The sequence below is a fragment of the Narcine bancroftii genome, chromosome 4 (genome assembly GCF_036971445.1).
Source record: "Narcine bancroftii isolate sNarBan1 chromosome 4, sNarBan1.hap1, whole genome shotgun sequence".
In the NCBI taxonomy this organism is placed as follows: Eukaryota; Metazoa; Chordata; class Chondrichthyes; order Torpediniformes; family Narcinidae; genus Narcine; species Narcine bancroftii.
The window spans coordinates 266,932,654-266,951,595 of record NC_091472.1 but is presented as its reverse complement, the minus strand read 5'-3'; the positions used below and the strand labels follow the sequence as shown (position 1 = coordinate 266,951,595).

General features: G+C 40.5%; 1 protein-coding gene across 3 annotated transcripts in view; it reads right to left on the bottom strand.

The window, feature by feature from the left end:
• Positions 1 to 15,817: 15,817 nt before the first annotated feature.
• Positions 15,818 to 18,942, bottom strand: part of LOC138761943 (RNA-binding protein 43-like) — a 34,579-nt gene continuing 31,454 nt past the window's right edge. For all 3 annotated transcript variants that reach the window (XM_069934965.1, XM_069934964.1, XM_069934963.1), the window contains exon 4: positions 15,818 to 18,437. In XM_069934965.1, the coding sequence (XP_069791066.1) occupies positions 17,301 to 18,437 (1,137 nt within the window). In that variant the 3' untranslated portion in view covers positions 15,818 to 17,300. The remainder of the gene's footprint in view (positions 18,438 to 18,942) is intronic.

Sequence of the window (18,942 nt, the reverse complement as noted above, 5' to 3'; positions counted from 1 at the left end):
AATTAGAAAAAAAAAATCAATATTCTGATCATTAGATTTAAATCTGTCCAGGAGGAATAATTCAAGTTCAGGTTCAAGTTTATTATTGTGTACAACCATATATACAACCAAACAAAACAGTGTTTCTCTGACCATGGCACACACACATACACAGAACATAATAATCACATATGTACATAAAGGTACAATTTATAAAATGCAAATATTTTTGAATTATTTACTGGATTACAGGATAATGTCAATCAATCTTACAACTTGCAGGAAGAAGCTATTTCCCAGCCTAGCAGTCCATATTTTGATGCTCCTGTATTTGATGGTAGTGGGTCAAAGTAATTCCTTTAGCCCCTTTTAAGCAATAAAAAAATGTGTTGTACCTCAAGTTTATGTTTGGCCTTAACCGGACAATGGATGAGGCCAAGAACAGACATTGTTGCAGGTATGGTTGGGGAGATAAACTGGTTGGCTACAGGAAGCTCGTTTAAAACTACAATCAGAGCCGAGGCCAGTCGACAGTTCAGTGCTGAACATGTGTTGCATTTTTTCTAAAACATTTACAAGATGCAGTTATTATTAGCAAATGACCAGCATTTATTGTCATTCCCCAGTAGTGCTTGAGTTGGCTGTATTCTTGACCTGTTGCAGTCCTTCTGAATGCAGTTCCATTTGGGTAGATTGTTCCAGAATTTGAACTCTACAGAGATGAAAGAATTGCAATATGCTTTTGAAACAGACACCGCCGACACCCACAAACACAAGGAAGGCAAGTAACTACCTTTGGCCTGTATAGGCACATTGACTGGGGCAATTAAAACTGAAGCTTACACCAGGTGATATATTGAAGGAAGAGGAGGCAGTGAATGTGAAGAGCCAGGAATATTCCTGGTTGGAGCTGGGAAATAAGCTCCAACAGAGCAATGAGGGGGTTAGAGGTTTGAATTTACTCCCTCCTATTATCCTGGAGAATAATACACCTTTTCTGTCTGGTCCCTGTCTTCTACTAACAAAGGGACTTCAGCAGTTTGAATCTCAGAGTGAGATGTTGATTCAGACAATGAACCCGCATGAAATGCAAAACTAGACATGTAAATTGTCTTTTTAAAAAAAACAGCTATGTGGAAATTAACTCAGTTTATGTACTGTGGTGTTAAACTGCAAATTTAAATACAACCTGCTTTGTTTGAACTTCATATGGACTGAAAGCACCAATGAAAATGTTTGTGGCTCCCCCTTGTGTTAAATGAGCTTCAGATAGAAAAGTCTTTGTGAAAAGTTTAAAGAATTGTCATTGTACATTTAAACATTGCATCTGCAATCAACTATCCACTGTTTTGGATCATCTCTGGAAGTGCAGCATTCCCCTAATACTGCAGCAAGATGTTAGCCTCGAGTTTTGTGCTCGAGTTCTTTCAGGGAATATTGACCTGGAACTTTTTGGTTTAGAAGCAAAACTCCTTCACTGACTTTCAGCTAATATTTGCAATAGATTGTTGGTGTAAGGCCAGACCAAGTTATGACATTCCAAGGATATTTCAAATCGGACTCTAAACACCAGTGAGAAGTAAGAACATTTCATCTCTTTGCTTCCTCTGGAACTGAATGTTAATATAATTCCTACTTAGAACAGTACCCAAAATAATAACAAATCCCTTCTTCTCTGTGAAGTGGGTGCAAACGATATACTTGTAAATACCAAGAATTCTCTTGATAGCAACTGCCCCTTGTAACTCTGAGCATTTTATCCAGAAACTCAACATTAAGATAATCCCAGTTTAATAAAGTGTGAACAGCTGCATGAAACTGACTGCCTCTTGAAAACTTCTACAGGTCCACCTGGAGAGCGTTCTGGCTGGTTGCATTATTGTCTGTTTTTTTTTAAATCTCCAGAGGGTTGTTAACTTGGCCTACATCATTATGGGCACTAGTCTTCACTCCATCAAGGACATCTACAAGAGGCAGTGGCTTAAGAAAGATGCCTCTATCTTCAAGGACTTCCACCATCCAGGCCATGCTCACTCTGCTACCATCAGGAAAAAGGAACAGAAACCTGAAGACGAGCACTCAACGGCACAACGGCAGCTTATTTCCCTCTACCATCAGATTCCTGAATGAACAACAAACCACTAACACTGCCTTATTTTGACTTTTTCTTGCTTTTCTTTAAATTTATTTTGTAAGATATAAATATTTGCTGTGTCATGATGCCACAAAACAACAAATTTCATGACATGTTCATGATAATAAATTCTGATTCTGAGATAAAGAGCTCTCTCAACAGGAAAGCATGGCAGAATTATTGATAAAGTTCCCAAAATTGCCAGCCTATTTCTTGCATTTAAGTCATGATTGTAATAGTGGAATATTTTTCACTATTTTTCTTAGGCAGTTGCCTTTGAGATGCATGAATGGCACAAGAAGAGGAGATTATACAATACACAACGCTGCCGACAAATCTCAGCAGGTCATGTGACGTCTATAGGAAGCAAAGGTATATAACCAAGGTTTCAGGCTTGAGCTGTTCGCCAAGCACTTTTGTGCATTGCACTACAATTACAGCATCCACGAATTTTCCTCCCAAACTGGAGGGGATTACATCAGATTCTCAATTAGTTCAATTCAGTGTATTGGAGCAACTTTGGCATGAGTACAATTCAAATTTTTATTCATAATTTCTGGAGTTGTCTGAATAAGATACAGCAGTATTTCCAACTGAATAGTTTGTAGAAAGTTAGTTGTTGGATTATTTCTTGATATATAGATATATTTAATTAGCAGAACCAAAATATTCAAATTGTGACTATTTTCATGCAATCACTATTCAATAATAAAAGGGGAATTGCTTAATCAGAGCCTCACTTCAGAAGTTGAAGCAACAATGTGACTCCTTTCAAGAAGTTGCAATTATAGTACATTAATAAACCACTCAATTCTACATGTGGAATGGAAGAGATTATGTCAAGAGTTTCAAAACTACAATTGTTCACTCCATTTGACACTGTAGCAGGCCAGGTCAACCCCACACACAACGGGCCGAATCACTGTAGTGAACAGCCAGCACGGAAGGGCACAGGGGCTTTCCCCACCATCGCGCAGAAGTTCCAGGCTGTAGGAGTGCGTTGCCAGGGGAATGGCCAGGGCTCACAGCAGCATTATGACATCACTCCCATGAGCTTGGCGCCTTCCCAAAAAAGGAATGCACGTGGTTTGAATAAATGGCAGTTACTGGTTTACTTGCTTGGTGTGGACAGTATTTATTTCAACAGCTCTACCTTTGGCAGTGCTACAGTGGTGACCCTAAACAGGTTCTAACATTCTTAGAACCCAGAACATGCAGCAAGATGAATCCTGCTCACTTGTCCGCAGCCCAAGAGGCTGCCACCAACAGATCTCCCGCGGCAGTTTACGCCGTAAGCGTCCACTTCCCGCCATTCTGGACAAACCAGCCAAGCAGTTGGATGTAACTTGCAGAATCACAGTTCGCCCTGCGAGGAATAACAGCCGAGGATATGAAGTTCTGGCACGTGGTCAGCCCCTTGGACCCTGCCACAGCAGTGAAAGTCACCCCCTTTGTCAACAACCCACCAGTGGACAGCAAGTACACGATGTTTAAACAGTTTTTGCTTGAGTCATTTGAACTTGGCCAGCACAAACGGACCGTGCTTAACACACAGGGCTTAGGTGATCGCAAACCTCAGCACTGATGCAGAAGGTAGTGGCCCTTGCAGATGGACACACAAAGTTCTTCCTGTTTGAGGCCAAGTCATCGGCCCTCGTTGCTGCCACCACCTCCAACATGGGCTTTGCTGAACCACACCTCATGACAAGAGAAGCAGACCGGCTCTTCCGCACTCTGCAACCCGACTCCATCCACGTGCAGCTCATTTGTGCTGCGGGAGCAACAACACAAACCTTAGCCACCTTGTGCGCTCCCATTGGCGTCCATCACAGCAGCCCAGCCACAACGAAGCAACAAAACAACAGGGTCCTGCTACTATCACTGTCGGTGAGGCCTCATTACCTGGCGGTAAGTACCGCCCTGCACCTTTTCAAACAGCAAATGCAGTCAGATGCAGGGAAATGAGAAAGCCAGTTGCTGTTAGTGGCCTTGGCGGTTGGCACCAGAAAAGGGCTACTTTACCTTTGTGACCGGAAGGCTCAGTGGGAATTCCTGATAGACACCAGTGCAGAAATCAGCCTAGTTCCACCCACGTTCTTGGAGCGGAAGAACAATGCCAGAGGCCTACCCCTACAGGCTGCCAACAGTTCAACCATCCCTACCTATGGGACATGTTGCATGACCATTCACACCGGGAACACCGTTTTCAGATGGGACTGTACCGTCGCCTCATTAGGCAAGGCTCTCCTAGGAGCGGACTTAACAAATTGAGGCCACCGAACCACCCGTGTACACATGGGTGCGGCAATTGCCTCAAGATAAGTTCCTCCAAACCAAGGCTGAATTTGCCACAATGGAGAAATTGGGGATCATCCGCCATTCCAACAGACCTTGGGCTTCACCACTACACATGGTCCCAAAGAATTCTGGCGGCTGGCATCCCTGTGGAGACCACTGTAGGCTCAATGACACAATGGTACCAGACAGATATCCCATCCCGCACATACAGGCCTTTGCTGCATGACTCCAAGGTGCCCAGATTTTTTCCAAAGTCGATCTGGTGAAGGGCTATCACCAGATCCCAGTGAACCAGGATGACGTCCAGAAGATGGTCATAATCACCCCATTTGGCTTCTTCGAGTTCCTGAGAATGCCATTCGGGCTGAAAAATACAGCCCAAACACTCCAGCACCTCACGGACGTAGCGGCAAGAGACCTGGAGGGGATTTTCGTGTACCTGGACGACATCCTCATTGCCAGCCCAGATGCCAGGACCCACAAAGAACATTTAAAATGGTTGTTTGCCCGGCTGCAGGCTTTCAAGCTAACCATCAACCTGTCCAAGTGCCAGTTCGGTTTGTCCACCGTCGATGTCCTTGGGCACTGCATCTCCAGTGAAGGAGCAACACAAGGTCAAGGCCATTTGGATCTTTCGCAGGGCCAAAACCCTCAAAAGCCTGCAGGAATTTCTTGGGATGGTGAATTTCTATCATCACTTCCTCCCAGGAGCAGAAGCCACCACACGGCCTCTCTTCGACCTCGTTAAGACAGGTAACAAGGAGCACAGCTGGCCTTCAGAGGCACTCCAGGCATTCGAGGAGACAAAACCAGCACTTTTCAAAGCCACACTCCTGGCACACCTGGATCCAGACTTGCCTCTTCCCTCTGGGCAACCATGGCCAAATTCTGCGGCAGCCAGCTACACCACACAACCGCCTACCAACCCCAAATCAATGGGCTGGTAGAGCACTTCCACTGCCATCTAAAAGCAGCCATCAAATCATGGCTGCATGGGCCAAACTGGAAGGATTAACTCACATGGGTCCTGCTAGACATCTGCACAGCACATAAAGAGGGCCTCCCCACCTCATCAGTGGAAATGGTCTACGATGCACCACTCTCCATCCCAGGCAACATCCATTTTGGCTCCAAGGAACCACCACTGAATACCCTGGATGTCCTACAGCAGCTGAGGAACCACACCGCCTACCCACATCCTCATCCTACCACCATCCACAGGACGCCAACCAGTCACGTCCCACAGGAACTCAAAGTCGCGGACTTTGTCACTGTAAGATGGGGCAAACCAGCTACCCCCTGCAGTGCCCTTACAAAGGGCCTTTCAAGGTACTGAGAAGCGAGGGGGTTATATATACTCTAGATAATGGAGGCAGGCATGACATGTTTAGTCGACCGCCTCAAGAAATCCACTTGGACTGTTCAGAGCTTTTCCCTGCCCCTACACTATGGTACTGGGGATGCCTGCCCAAAGACAATTTCCCAAACCTCAGAGACTGCAATTTGGGAGCGAACAGCCAGCGCGGAAGGGCACAGGGGCTTTCCCCCCACCGCGCAGAAGTTCCAGGCTGCAGGAGCGTGTTGCCAGGGGAACGGCCAGGCCTCACAGCAACATTATGACATCACTCCCGTGAGCCGATTTCCCCCACTATAAAGGAATGTGCATGGTTTGAATAAACAGCAGTTACTGATTTACTTGCTTGGTGTGGACAGTATTTATTTCAGCAACTCCATTATTTTAAGGAATAAAATGCATTTTTCCCCAACTTGATAACTCAAGGGGATCAAGGCATTCAATTCACCAAGATCATGGTTATTCTACTTTAAGAGTGTCAGGTACTTATGAACACACTGTGCTTCGTTTTAAGCATTTTCAGAGGATTGCAAGGCTATAAAGAAGCCGCACAGTTGACTAATTTTCACAGAGCAGCAAAACATGCATTTAATTACTTCTGCAAGGGCTAAACTGCTAAAATTTACAGCCTTCATTTCAGTTTCATGCTTACAACAACAGCTGTCAGATCGGATCATTCTCTTTGACCTTAACTGAGTAAGGCACCAAAGACAGTGTTCTGAAGGAACATTGGAAAACTGAGCCAGCTCGAGGCCATTAACCCTTTGGACTCTGGCCATTTTTAACCTTTCATAATATATATTCTGGACTAGGACCACGGGTAAACTACAGTATGAAAACCAGTATGAACCAGCTGGTGGTTGGATATAAAACCTGTCCTGGAAAATAGGGACAGAGTATATATGTGTGCTTGTTGGTAGTCCCTGAAAACCAGGACATGGAATCCAAAGGGTTACAGCCCTCCAGCTATTCAGAAAATCCATGCTGATTTGTGACATGATTTTTCTGTGTCTCCCTTCATCATTTTGCTCAACAAAAATCTATCAATTTAAAAGTTAACAATGAACTGAATATCAAATACAGTTTACAAAAGTGTTCTAATTTTGAATCTTGTCTATATATTGAAGGGTTCCCTAATAACTCCTGAAATCTGATTCTAACATTTATACTTTGCTTTCAAGCTAATTCCCCAGCCAAATAAAATAGTTTAGTTCCTTCTTACTTGTGGTGATAGAGTGCTTGTGATACTTCTGACCACCAGAGGGAGTTGGAGATGCATGCCAGGTTGGATACAAAAAATGGCTGCACCACAAAGCTGTGTTTTTAATAAAATATTGTTAATATAAAAGAACCCAAGTGTGCTGTTTCTTTTATTACAATTAAAAAAAAATCTTGGCTTCTTTTTAAAACAACTAGATTTATTAACTAAGCAAACAGCACTAAAAACAGAACACACACATGCAGACCTCATGGTAAGGCATCCATCTTGAATCTACACAGATGCAAGAACATTCGCAAGATGTAACATTACCCTGATGCTACACACTCTATCTCTGACTCTTCCTGGTTGTAGCACTCTATCACTACACCAAGTTTCTTTATTACTTAAAAGAAACATCACATGGTACCAGGAGTGTGCATCAGTCAATATAAGCAGGAAACATGGAGAGTGTGAAGACTCCTGATGCTGTATATTGGACTGGAAATGCCGACCACGAGTGGAGGTTTTTCATACAATGATTTATGCTGTACAACATGACACTGGTGCAACATGACACCGTGTGACTCAACAATTCCAACACCTGGGGCAAGGCGGCATCTGCAGGAAGTAAATCCCAAATCCTACACTGCCAGAACAGAGGATGGTCAAATACTGAGAAGGAATCTAAAGAGTCAGCTGAAAATGCAAGAGACACTGCAGGAACAGACAAATGCTGAAGATCCAGCCTGCACAGCAACAGAGGATACACCACCAGTGCTAGATCAGCAGAGCTGACACATACACCATGTTAGAAGATCTACACATTATCAAAGCACCTAACAGGCTGGATCTCTAAACGAAAAGGAACTGCACACTTAAAGTTTGTGTTGCTGATATTTGTGTTTATGTTATTGTTTAAATTGAACTGAATACTGTTTTAGTGTGTAATTTTGCTGGATTGAACGTCTTAAGGAAATAGGATGTGGTGATCGAGTGCTGGTGATATTCCTGACCACTAGATGGAGTCGGAGATTCAATGCTGCACCTCAGGATAGATACCAAAAATGGCTGCACCACGAGGTTGTGAGGTGTTAATAAAATATTGTTAATATAAAGATAACTTGTTTCTTTATTACTTAAAAGAAACATCACATTTATATATATCAAATCAAATTCCTAATTCAAAACTTCCATTGTGACCAGGTTTGCTTAACTACCCCCAACTTTCTAAACTTAGTAGGTTTGGTGATTGACACTGGAATTGCTGAAAAGATCAGGAAGTCCCATCCAAACTGTATCTTGAGTTGCTCAATGTACCAAGTATGGTCCATCCAGAATTGTGTACAGATACAGCAGAAGCTAGATCAGTTTAGATTTCTGTAACTGATTTTTATTAGTTTGTCTAATGCAAGTCATTTTTTTTAATAGTTGTATGCCTCAGATAATAAAGGAAAATTCTAAGTTACCATAATTTGTACACCAGTTATTTTAACTTCTCGCAGAAACTAGGGCCTGAATGTGACAACATTGTTGTAAAAGTTTGCTATGAATACATAGTAAAAGGCCATACTAGGTCCTGAACATGGGAACTTTTACTTTCCAGATGTTCATTTAACATGTACTATTTGGCCTCCAATGGTAATTCTCAAAGGGAATATTTGGATCACAAGCCCAACGCAGGAAAATTGAACAAGGATCAAGGGAGAACTGCAAAGCTGGAGTCCAGATGCGACCACGTGGGGTTAGAATCTGGAATTGGAATGTGAAGGGCAATTAGAAGCTATGTGAGGAGGAAGAATGCAGAGCTCGCTGACAGCAGAGATGAAGAGTGCAAAAGATCAAGAGATTCAGGGCCTTGTTTAAGGAAATGGAGGTCAATGGGTTGGCAGTTGGTGTGGGAGGGAGTTGACAATGAATGATAGGAGTATTGAAGAAAGGATGAAAGTGTATTATGTCTGGGATGGGAAAAGGAGCAAGTGGTAGAAATAGAGGGGCAATTAGGGAGAAACTAGAAGGAGAAAAGGGAGGACAAAAACTGCAGATGCTGGAATCTGGAGCAAAATACAAGCTACTTGAGGAATTCAGCAGATTAGTCAATATGGGTTGTAAAGATTAAAACCTTGTTTTTTAACTCTTAATTTTGTATCTATCTCTTTGAGAGGGCTATTGTTTGTAGTGTTACCATAGTTATTATGATGTAATATGTTATAATATTTACCCAGATGAATGACTGGCTCATTACTCTTCAACATGAGTATGAGAATTTTTTCTTTGTATTATTTAACGCTTTAAATTTATCTTTTTTTTGTATCTCTTTAAAATTGCTTGGTTATTCATCATTATGAAAGTCAATGCGAAGCTATGCAAAATATTTATCTGTTTTATCAACGCTTTAAGGTAACAGTTATAGAGTTTGATTTATTGGATTAAAGACATTGAAATTCGGAATATCGTAGATCATGCTTTTGGAAGATGATACTTTGAAATTAGGATATATTAGAATAAGGAAAGTGTCGTCTATGAACAGTCAATGTTTTGAGTGAAGACCTCTGCCTGGAAAGGGAGATGTTGAGCTTAGGAAACAAATGGAAGAATGGGAGGAGGTGTAGGGAGGGAGAGTACAAGGCTCCAGGATGTGCAGAGGTCTGTGGCACCACTTCACTTAATGAAATGAGTATGGTAAATGCAGGAGAACAGGAAAGGAAAAGTTTTGTTGAAAGTAAGAGGAGGGGGACAGTAAAGGAGGTACACCATGATAGTGAAAAAGTAGGGTGCAGAAAGTGAAAAAGCAAGAGAACAGAATGGAGGGATTGCAAGAGGTAAGGATTAGGATGAAAACAGCAAAAAATGGTGAAAAATGTTAGGGGGTAGAATTATTGAGACAAAATATGGAGGTTAATGGAAAAGAAGCCAGCCATCTGGTAGTGCATGGAAAGGAGATAGAATGGGTAGGAAACATTAGGCCTGAACAGGTTAGAGTGGGTATACAAGAAGAGACCAAAAACAGTCAAACAGTACTAGCCCAGTATGCCACTGAACATGTTGGACTGAAGGGCCTGTTCTATGCTCTATGACTATGATATGTATATCCCAGACTCTCAGAGTCTTTTAGCAACCACAATCACGTGGTAAAATAGAATGCAACAACTTTCCTTATATCTCAATATGTTCTCAACATGGAAATCAGATCAGTTTTAAGTTCACCTACAAACAAAAATACCAGCGAAACCTTGTTAATGAAGGTGCCCAGTCCTTGAGCTGTGAGGAGCTTGATCAATACCCAACAATTACTTGACAAACATTGTTGATAGGGTGATCATTCTTCCAGCTAGAAATGACTTGATTTATTTCCAAATGTTTGGAAATGTTATTTTTGATATATTCATTTAGCCACTGTCTTATTAATTTCCTTTAATGTGAACAAACTTTAAAAACATGTCTTCTGGTGGTTGTTCTATGAGAATAGTTGATTTTAAAAATTCTCAATTAGATTCAGGATCTATTTAGGTAGCTTTACGAAAAATTTTAGAGCAGATTACAGGAATTCAATTTCCACAAAACCCAGAATTATTTTTACTAGGGAACATTACAGGGTTGAGACCCAAATTGAAACTGTCCAAATATCAAATAGAGTTTGTTAAATTGCACTCTGGCAATGGCCAGAAAATATATACCTGTAACATAGAAGTCTGCTTCACATCTGGGTATGGCACATTGGAATGCAGAGATACATAGTTGTATTCCTTTGAAGAAGATAACCTACAACTTAAGAAATAAGTATATTTTTACAAATTTTGCAACTATGTTTACAAAATTCAGGCATAATTTTTTTAATGAGTTTTTCCCCAAGCCTCGAGACCAAGGTTGATCTTATTCAGAGAAAATTGAATAGAATATGAATTTGTGATCTGTAGACCGTGACACTTTTCAGCAACTCAATTCATTTTCTTTTTTCTTTCTTTGCTATCTTTTCCTTTTTTATACATTCTTTCATTCTTTTCTTTTTTCTTTAGCTTTTTTGGGACATGGAGGTTGGGAGGATTGGGTTAATACCATCATAAAGTAAATATTGGATATACTTTTGTACTTGTCTTTTTAACTCTGTAATTGACTACATTTTTTATTAAACATTTTTATACATATATTTTGAAAAATACAAAACCTTCAACAAGAAATGTAAGAAACTCACATTTTAAAAACTTATCTGTCCTAAAATCACTATTGTGTCTGAACTGGAATGGTTAAGATTATGATTTACTTTAAGATTATGATTTACTTTATCATTTAATAACTGGGGTGCAATACAGGGATGTCTGATGGTCATATTATTAGGCCATATTATTAAGTCAATTAAAAATAGGAAAGCACTGATATCTCCAGTTGTAACATAAATGTCGATATAATTTACATATACATCTCCAAACAGAATGTTCAGGGTGCTAATAACTGGGGTGCAATACAGGGATGTCTGATTGTCATATTATTAGGCCATATTATTAAGTCAATTAAAAACAGGAAAGCACTGATATCTCCAGTTGTAATGTAAATGTAGATATAATTTACATATGCATCTCCAAACAGAATGTTCAAGGTGCTAATAACTGGGGTGCAATACAGGGATGTCTGATTGTCATATTATTAGGCCATATTATTAAGTCAATTAAAAATAGGAAAGCACTGATATCTCCAGTTGTAATGTAAATGTATATGCATCTCCAAACAGAATGTTCAGGGTGCATTCGGAGGCTGTTATAAATTGACAATGATAATGTGCCTTCTTTAAATGTCACACGGCGCAGATGCATCAATGATTGAACATGGCCCAAAATGATATTTACTGTATTAGAACTTCTTGGACATGTAGCTGATAAAAGCACCTTAATTAAATCAATGTCAAATTTTCAACTTTCAGCATGGTTAACATAGTGCTATTATAGCACTAGTGATCAGGTTCAAATCAATAACTCTCTTTATGGGTTTCCTCACACCCTTCAAAACTAGACAGGGATTATAGGTTCATTATTATATTTGGGGAGCACGGAAAGGCCGATTTCTGTGCTGTATGGCTAAATTACAATTGTTTCATATCTACTTGAATTTCAAATTTCCAGCAGATGGCAACAGAGGCTGCAAAATCAAGTATCATTATTGCCTTGGCACCTCCTGAACTATTAACAATAAGGATCACATTTAATTTCTTGATCTGTAATAGCTGTCGTTAACTGGAGTGATTATTAATGCAGATAGTTGTTGAGCAAATTAAGATGGGTACCAAACCACTTTTAACACCTAAGAAATCTGAATGAATATACAAATTACAAAGGATTTACAGCAAAAAGACAGACCATTTAGTCCTAGTAATCCATGCTGTTTTTAATGTGTATAAATTATTTAGATAAAATATAGGTTGTCTAATTAGTAATTTTGCAGACAAGTAATTGGTGAGTTGTGGATACTGAGGAACATTGCCAAAGGATTTGGCAGTATACAAACCAGTTAGAAATATGGGCAGAAAAATGACACATGTTGTCATCCAGACAAATCCAGACTCATGTTGGGTATGGCACTTTGAGTGATCAAATGTAAAAAGTATAAATGACAGGACCTCAAGTAGTATTGATGTACAGAGGGATCTTGGGTACGTCCAGAGTTCCCTGGAAGTAGCAACACATATAGATGGTATGATAAAGGCAGATGTCATACTTGGATTCATCAATCAGGTTGAGTCTAAAAATTGAGGTCACGTTGCAGCTTTGAAAAACTTTGGTCAGGCCACATTTGGAGCCATGGGTGGGGGAGGGAAGGTGAGGGGTGATGAAATGATACAGAATTACGATGCGACAGGGCAATTAAAATCTTTCTCCCAGAGTAGAAATGTTAAATATTAGAGGGCATAGCTTTAGGTGAGAGTGGAAAATTTAAAGATTTACTCCAGTAAAGTGGTGAAAGCAGGTATGATACCAACAAACAAGATGCATTTGGACAGACAAATGAACATCTAGACAGAGGGGGTGACCAGAGAGAAATGTATTAAATTATGAGAGGCATAGACAGTAGAGTCTACTCCTTGGTTAGAAAGGTTAAATAAAAGGCAGGGACTTGGTGGGGTGGGGGGTGAGCGTGCAAATGTACACTTAAAATCAAGATGATCAGCGCAGATACTTTGGGGCAAAAGTATTCCTGTGTGGAATGACATGATTATTGTTAATGCTTTGCAAGATCATCTTACAGTATCATATTAATAAACCTGTAATCAAATGCCTTGACACTTTGTGGGGTTCTGTGTGATGTGAGGATTCAAAGGGCCACCTCCTCCATTCTGACAGCACCCCGCAGGATGCATACTGCTGGAGGGAGAAGAACCTATCCAAGGATTGTCATCAGGTGTCTAACACATTGGCATTTGGTGTCTGGCACATCACAAGCCATGATCCTGTGAGTACAACCCATCCCCTACCCCCCCAAAAAAACGGTTTGCTTCCTGAAAAAAAATTGGGAGTTATGATAGACAACTTTGAGCTGAACACAAAGATCATTTCAGATTTGTGTGTCATATCGGAAGTTGGAGACACATTAAATTTTTTATTGAATTTTGCATGTTTAATCACACAATGATGCTGACACACAACTGACCCAAAACTGTTTTGCCACTGATTTTCATTTGTACTCAGCTTCTGATGCCTCTTGTGTCAGCGCCCAACAATAGTCAGCCAGCATTGATGGATTCTTGTTGTTCAGATACCGCTTTTCCATGGTGGCAATGTCCTGGTGAAACCTTTCACCATGTTCGTCACTGACTGCATCGAGATCAGCAGAAAAGTCCAAGTGCTAATGCAGAAAATGAAATTTCAATAACATGGTTTTGTATCCTTGAAGTAGACTTAACATGACAGGAAATCACACATAAAACTGGACATGATAGGAACATTTTAGTGATTTTTTTGAGCAGGAGCCAAAAGTATTCACAAAGCAAAATCTTTGTTGCCCATTGTAAAATGTGTGTATGAAGATCGGAAGGCTGCAGTAGTGGGCATGATGAGGTGACTTTTATTTTAGAGAGAGTTTATGGGCAGTAACTAGACAACACCAAGAATAGTAGCACAACACAACCTGGTGGAAAAAAAGTCGAGCAGTGGGAGAGAAAGGAATCATTGACTTTGCAGGCTGGAACCCCTCAGAGTGCAGAGGAGAAAGATCTGGTATAGAAGGCAGGATGGGACCAGGGCCAGTGGGGGGGGATTGGTGGACCAGAGAGGATGACGAACAGAGGCGGCTGACTGGCAGATGCCAGATAAAGAGAGAAGCAAGACAAACAAGAGGAAAGGAGGAGGTAGATGAGTCATATAGGTTGTTAAGTAGGGGCAATAGCTGCTACTGTTGGGATCTGATAAAAGGTGACAGTTGTGGTAACAATGAGACCAAATGGATCGGGGGGGGGGGGTATAAAGGGGAAAGAATCCAATGGGGGAAATGTGGAAGGGAACATAAAGGAACCAAAGAGGAAGGGGATGAGAATGGGTGGAAGAAAGAATGGAAGTAGTTCAGAAGAAGATAGAGGTGACACATTACCTGAAATTAGAAAATTCAATGTTCTAACCAATGGGCTGTAAGTTTCCCAGGTGGAATTGGAGCATTACTGGGCCTCCCTCTGGCTGTGGGAAAATGCAAGGATAGACAGGTTGGTGAGGAAAAGGAAAGAGCATTTGAAATGGCATGCACCCAGGAGCCCAGGATGACTATTACAGAGAGAGTAGATTATCTGAGAAATGGTTCTTGGTTTGCACTTGGTCTCACTGACGTAAAGGCCATATTGAAAACATTGAATGCAGTTGGTGAGGTTGGAGGAAGGGCACTTGAAAGGGCTGTTTTGTTCCTGAATGGGGGTAAGGGAAGAAGGGCACGAGCAAGAACAGCATCTCCCGCAATTGCAAAGAGCTAATACTGGGAGTCCCAAAGAATGGTGGGGAGGAACGGGTGGACAAGGGAGCCATGAGGCGACTAATCCCTGCAGGAGTTGGAAAGGGTTGGGAGCAGCACATGTGGCTGGTGGTGGGGGTCTAATTTCAGCTGACAGAAATAATGATATGCTGAATGTAAAACAGGTGGGATGTAAGAGGAGGATCCCTGTTCTACACGTGTGTGGGTGTGGAGAGTGCAGATATCCAAGAAAAAGGAAGTAAGAGATGACTCTATTGACCACAATGGAAGTCACTTCCCCAAAAAGAGCAGATTCAGAGCAGCTGGGCCAACTTCACAAGAGACAGGTTGCGAGGTGTCATTGTCAAGGTGGCTGTGGGAATCAGTGGGTTTATCACACATCAGTTTATAGCTTGTCTTATGAGATGGAGACAGAGATCAAGAATGGTACAGGGATCAGAGATGGTTTAAGTGAATTTTAGAATGGGGTGAAGGTTCGTTGCAAAGTTGATAAAATTTGTGAGTTCTGCAGTTGGTGCAGGAAGGAGCCCTAATGTAGTTATCGATGTAATGGAGGAAAAGATGGGTGCAATGCTGGGGTAAGTTTGGAACAAGGAGTGTTCCACTTAGCCAACAAAAAAAAAAGCAGAGCTTGGACCCATGCAAGCACCCATGACAACACCTTTGCTTTAAAAGAAATGAGAGGCATCAGAAGAGATTGAGATCTGCTGGGCAGATGGGAAGGCTGGGGGAACAAAACTGGTCAGAACGTTGTTCCAGGAAGAAGGCACAGAAACTGGATATCCACAGTGCATTATTATATATCCATATTTGAATTCGGGTCTCAATGAATAACCTCACATCAAAGCACAAAACAACTTAAAAATGTGTTTGAATATGCCAATCAATTGTAACAAGATTAATGACACAAATGGAGAGGAATAGGTTTCATCTAATCATTTGTAGAGACATAGTTGCATCTGAACAAAATCAGGTACTAATTATTCCAGGGAATTTTGATATCCAAAAAGCACAAAGTGAAATAGTTGAGGGATAGGTTACCAAACCTGACATATTAAACTCCACAATCAAAAGACAACCACTGGTCTAAGAAAAACATCTTCACATTCTCGCTCACCCGAATAATAATGCTATCATTTATTTCATTGATCGAATGGATCCTCTATTTGCTGTTGGTGTTTTCCAGACAAGTGTTTTGACATTGTAACACCTGTACTTCTGTTAATCCACCTACACTTCATGTTGCCTCAGGAAAGAAACCAACATGCTACAAGACCCATCGCACCCTGGTCTCACTGTCTTCTCCCCCTCCTGTTAACAAACACCAGATTCCAGGGTAGTTTCTTCCCCGCAGTAATCTGACTATTTAACATTAGTAAAATGATAATACCATTGAACAGTTTTAACTGTAATATTATTCTCTAACACTTCTGTTTAAGTATGGGTTGAGTTACCTGCATAGTGCACCAACACAGCTTTTCACTGCAGTTCAATACACATGACAATAAATAATTCAATTTGTTAAGTTTGTATGAAATACCATAAAGTTGAGCATTTTTATCTTATAGGTAATAAAGTTTCATGAATAAAACACACTGTCACTATAACAGTCTTTTAAATTGATCATTTGCCACATAAAATACATTGCAGGTGATTATTTCTCTTTTTTTAGGGAACTTTACCTCAAATAAAGCTGGCCAAAATAGTTTCTGTAAATGTAATTTCATATTGAAATGCATATTTAAAATTCTTTTCACTGCACAAACACTTCCATATGAGGAAATTTACATCTTAAAAATATATTCTCATGGTCTGGCTTCAATACAGAAACTTCAACCATAAAAATTATGAAGCAAAGGGACTCCTTTGCTACAATGCACGAGTATTACCAATTAGAGTGTGATTGCAAGCAAAAGATGGTGAATATTTAAAAATAACGACCAACCCTATGAATCCAGAAACAATGTATACAACTATTTCTTCCCCTCCAAAGTGAAGATTACAAAAGATTTCCTACTTTTAGAATTATAATCTTATCATGTCTGAGAATTAGTTTGTTCAGGCTCTACAACATTATCCACCATCTTTACAGAACCACCCTTGTTACGCTATTCACAATATTTATTTGTATATTTATATGAATACTTGTCCTGCATGTGTATTGTCTGAATGCATGTTATGTCTGATTGTGTGACTGCATGTTTTGCATTGAGATGACGACAAACTTGACTTGACCAATTAGGGACTGTTTGGGGAGCACAGTCTGCCTACGCTCTACAGCAGTATCTTTTATCCAAATGAATGATCATTTTATTCACATTTTATCAGAATAATTGTGCCACCCACAAGTGCCAAATTAACCTGCAGTTTATTCATTCAAAAATAATTTTCTCCATTCAGTAGTGCGTGCAACTTGGACGCCGTTCAGACCTTGGAACCATTCTGGACTGTTCCTCTTCGGTGGTACTCAAGCTGTTACTGGATAAAGGTGGGAAAGAAGATGACCCACTAACTAATGTATCCACATTGTAAGGGGAACTTCCCTGCTTCCCAAATGAATCATTCCAGCTACAAGGTGGTTGTAAACTGTCAACCTGACTCTTCTTGAAGCCATCAGGGTTGCTCTCAATGGGCCTAGGCACATGCAATGTACGGACAGTATCTGAACCCACACTTTGAGCAAGTTGATTCATATCCTCAGCTGGATTCAGACTATTTGGCCATTCACTGGATGATGGATCAAATCCTGTCTGCACAGTCTCTTCCACTTTCCTGGCAAACTGTTTGCAATCATCTTGGCTGCCTGTAAGTATCACGTGATAATCAGCAGCTTGAACAAGAACCTTGGGAAACTGCTGCACAATTCGTTTACATATTTTTAATGTTTTGTCCTTCCTTCCTCCATCCAATCTAATTTTTTCAATAACTAGGGTTTTCTGCATTTGGCTGATGAAAATCGCCATTTCATGTTTTGCCTTCATTAGCTGAGATTGCTTCTGCATTTCACTCATTTCACCAGTAAACAGATGCAGAAAAATTAGATTATTGTAGTTTATTGGCTTAGCAGTCACATAATTATTCCTAAGTATGACTTCGTACTGGTGTTTACAGATCTTATCAATGTATGAAAAAATATCTGCATCCAAAATAATGATTGATTCATCCTTGAATACAGCAGGATCCAAGACATCCTGGTCTCCATAACTTGGTGATGCGATAAAATTTTGAGGTTCGGTCATCCATGTTGTAGGATAAGATGGAGACTTCACAGGCTTCCCTTCCCAGCCACTTCTCCCAGATTTTAATACCGAGTCATGAGAATTCATTCCTTGAAGTTCACCTATTCGTTTCTGAAGTTCCCGCCTAAGTTTTTTTAATGCAGAGAAAGAACCCTTAATGTGGAGCCTTCCATCAGGTCTTTTGGAAAACTGCAAGATTTTGTGGCTGCTTTGAAGTTCACTCAAAAACTTGTTAAGTTCCTGATTCTTTTCAAATATTGAGGAGTCCAAGTCAACAGAGACAGATGAAAAAACCTGTAAAAGCACAACATTTCAGCTATTATTTATGACATGACAAGGCTTGCACTGCAATAAGAACTTATGAACAGCTACATTTCATAAGACCATGAAAATAGAGAAAAACTCACAGAAATGCGGGAGGAACTAAGCTAGTCTCACAGTGTCTATAGGGGGTGAAGATATATTACAACATTTCATGTCTGAGCCCTTCAAGATATAGCATATAATCTGTAGGAAACATATCTTTTCCTCCTATGGATGCTGCGAGCCCGGATCAGTTCCTCCAACATTTCTGTGTGTTTTTACTACAATTTTAGCGTCTACAGACTTTCATGTTTCACTGTAATGAGGAACAGGGCCTTTGACCCAATTGTCTGTGCTGAACTTGATGTCCATCTTAAACTAAGATGGCTGCTTGTACTTTATAAATATCCTTCCATTCCCTTCATAGTTATTTGTCCATCTAGAGCTGCTTAAATGCAACTATTGTATCTGCATCCATCACAACTCCCAGTAGCCC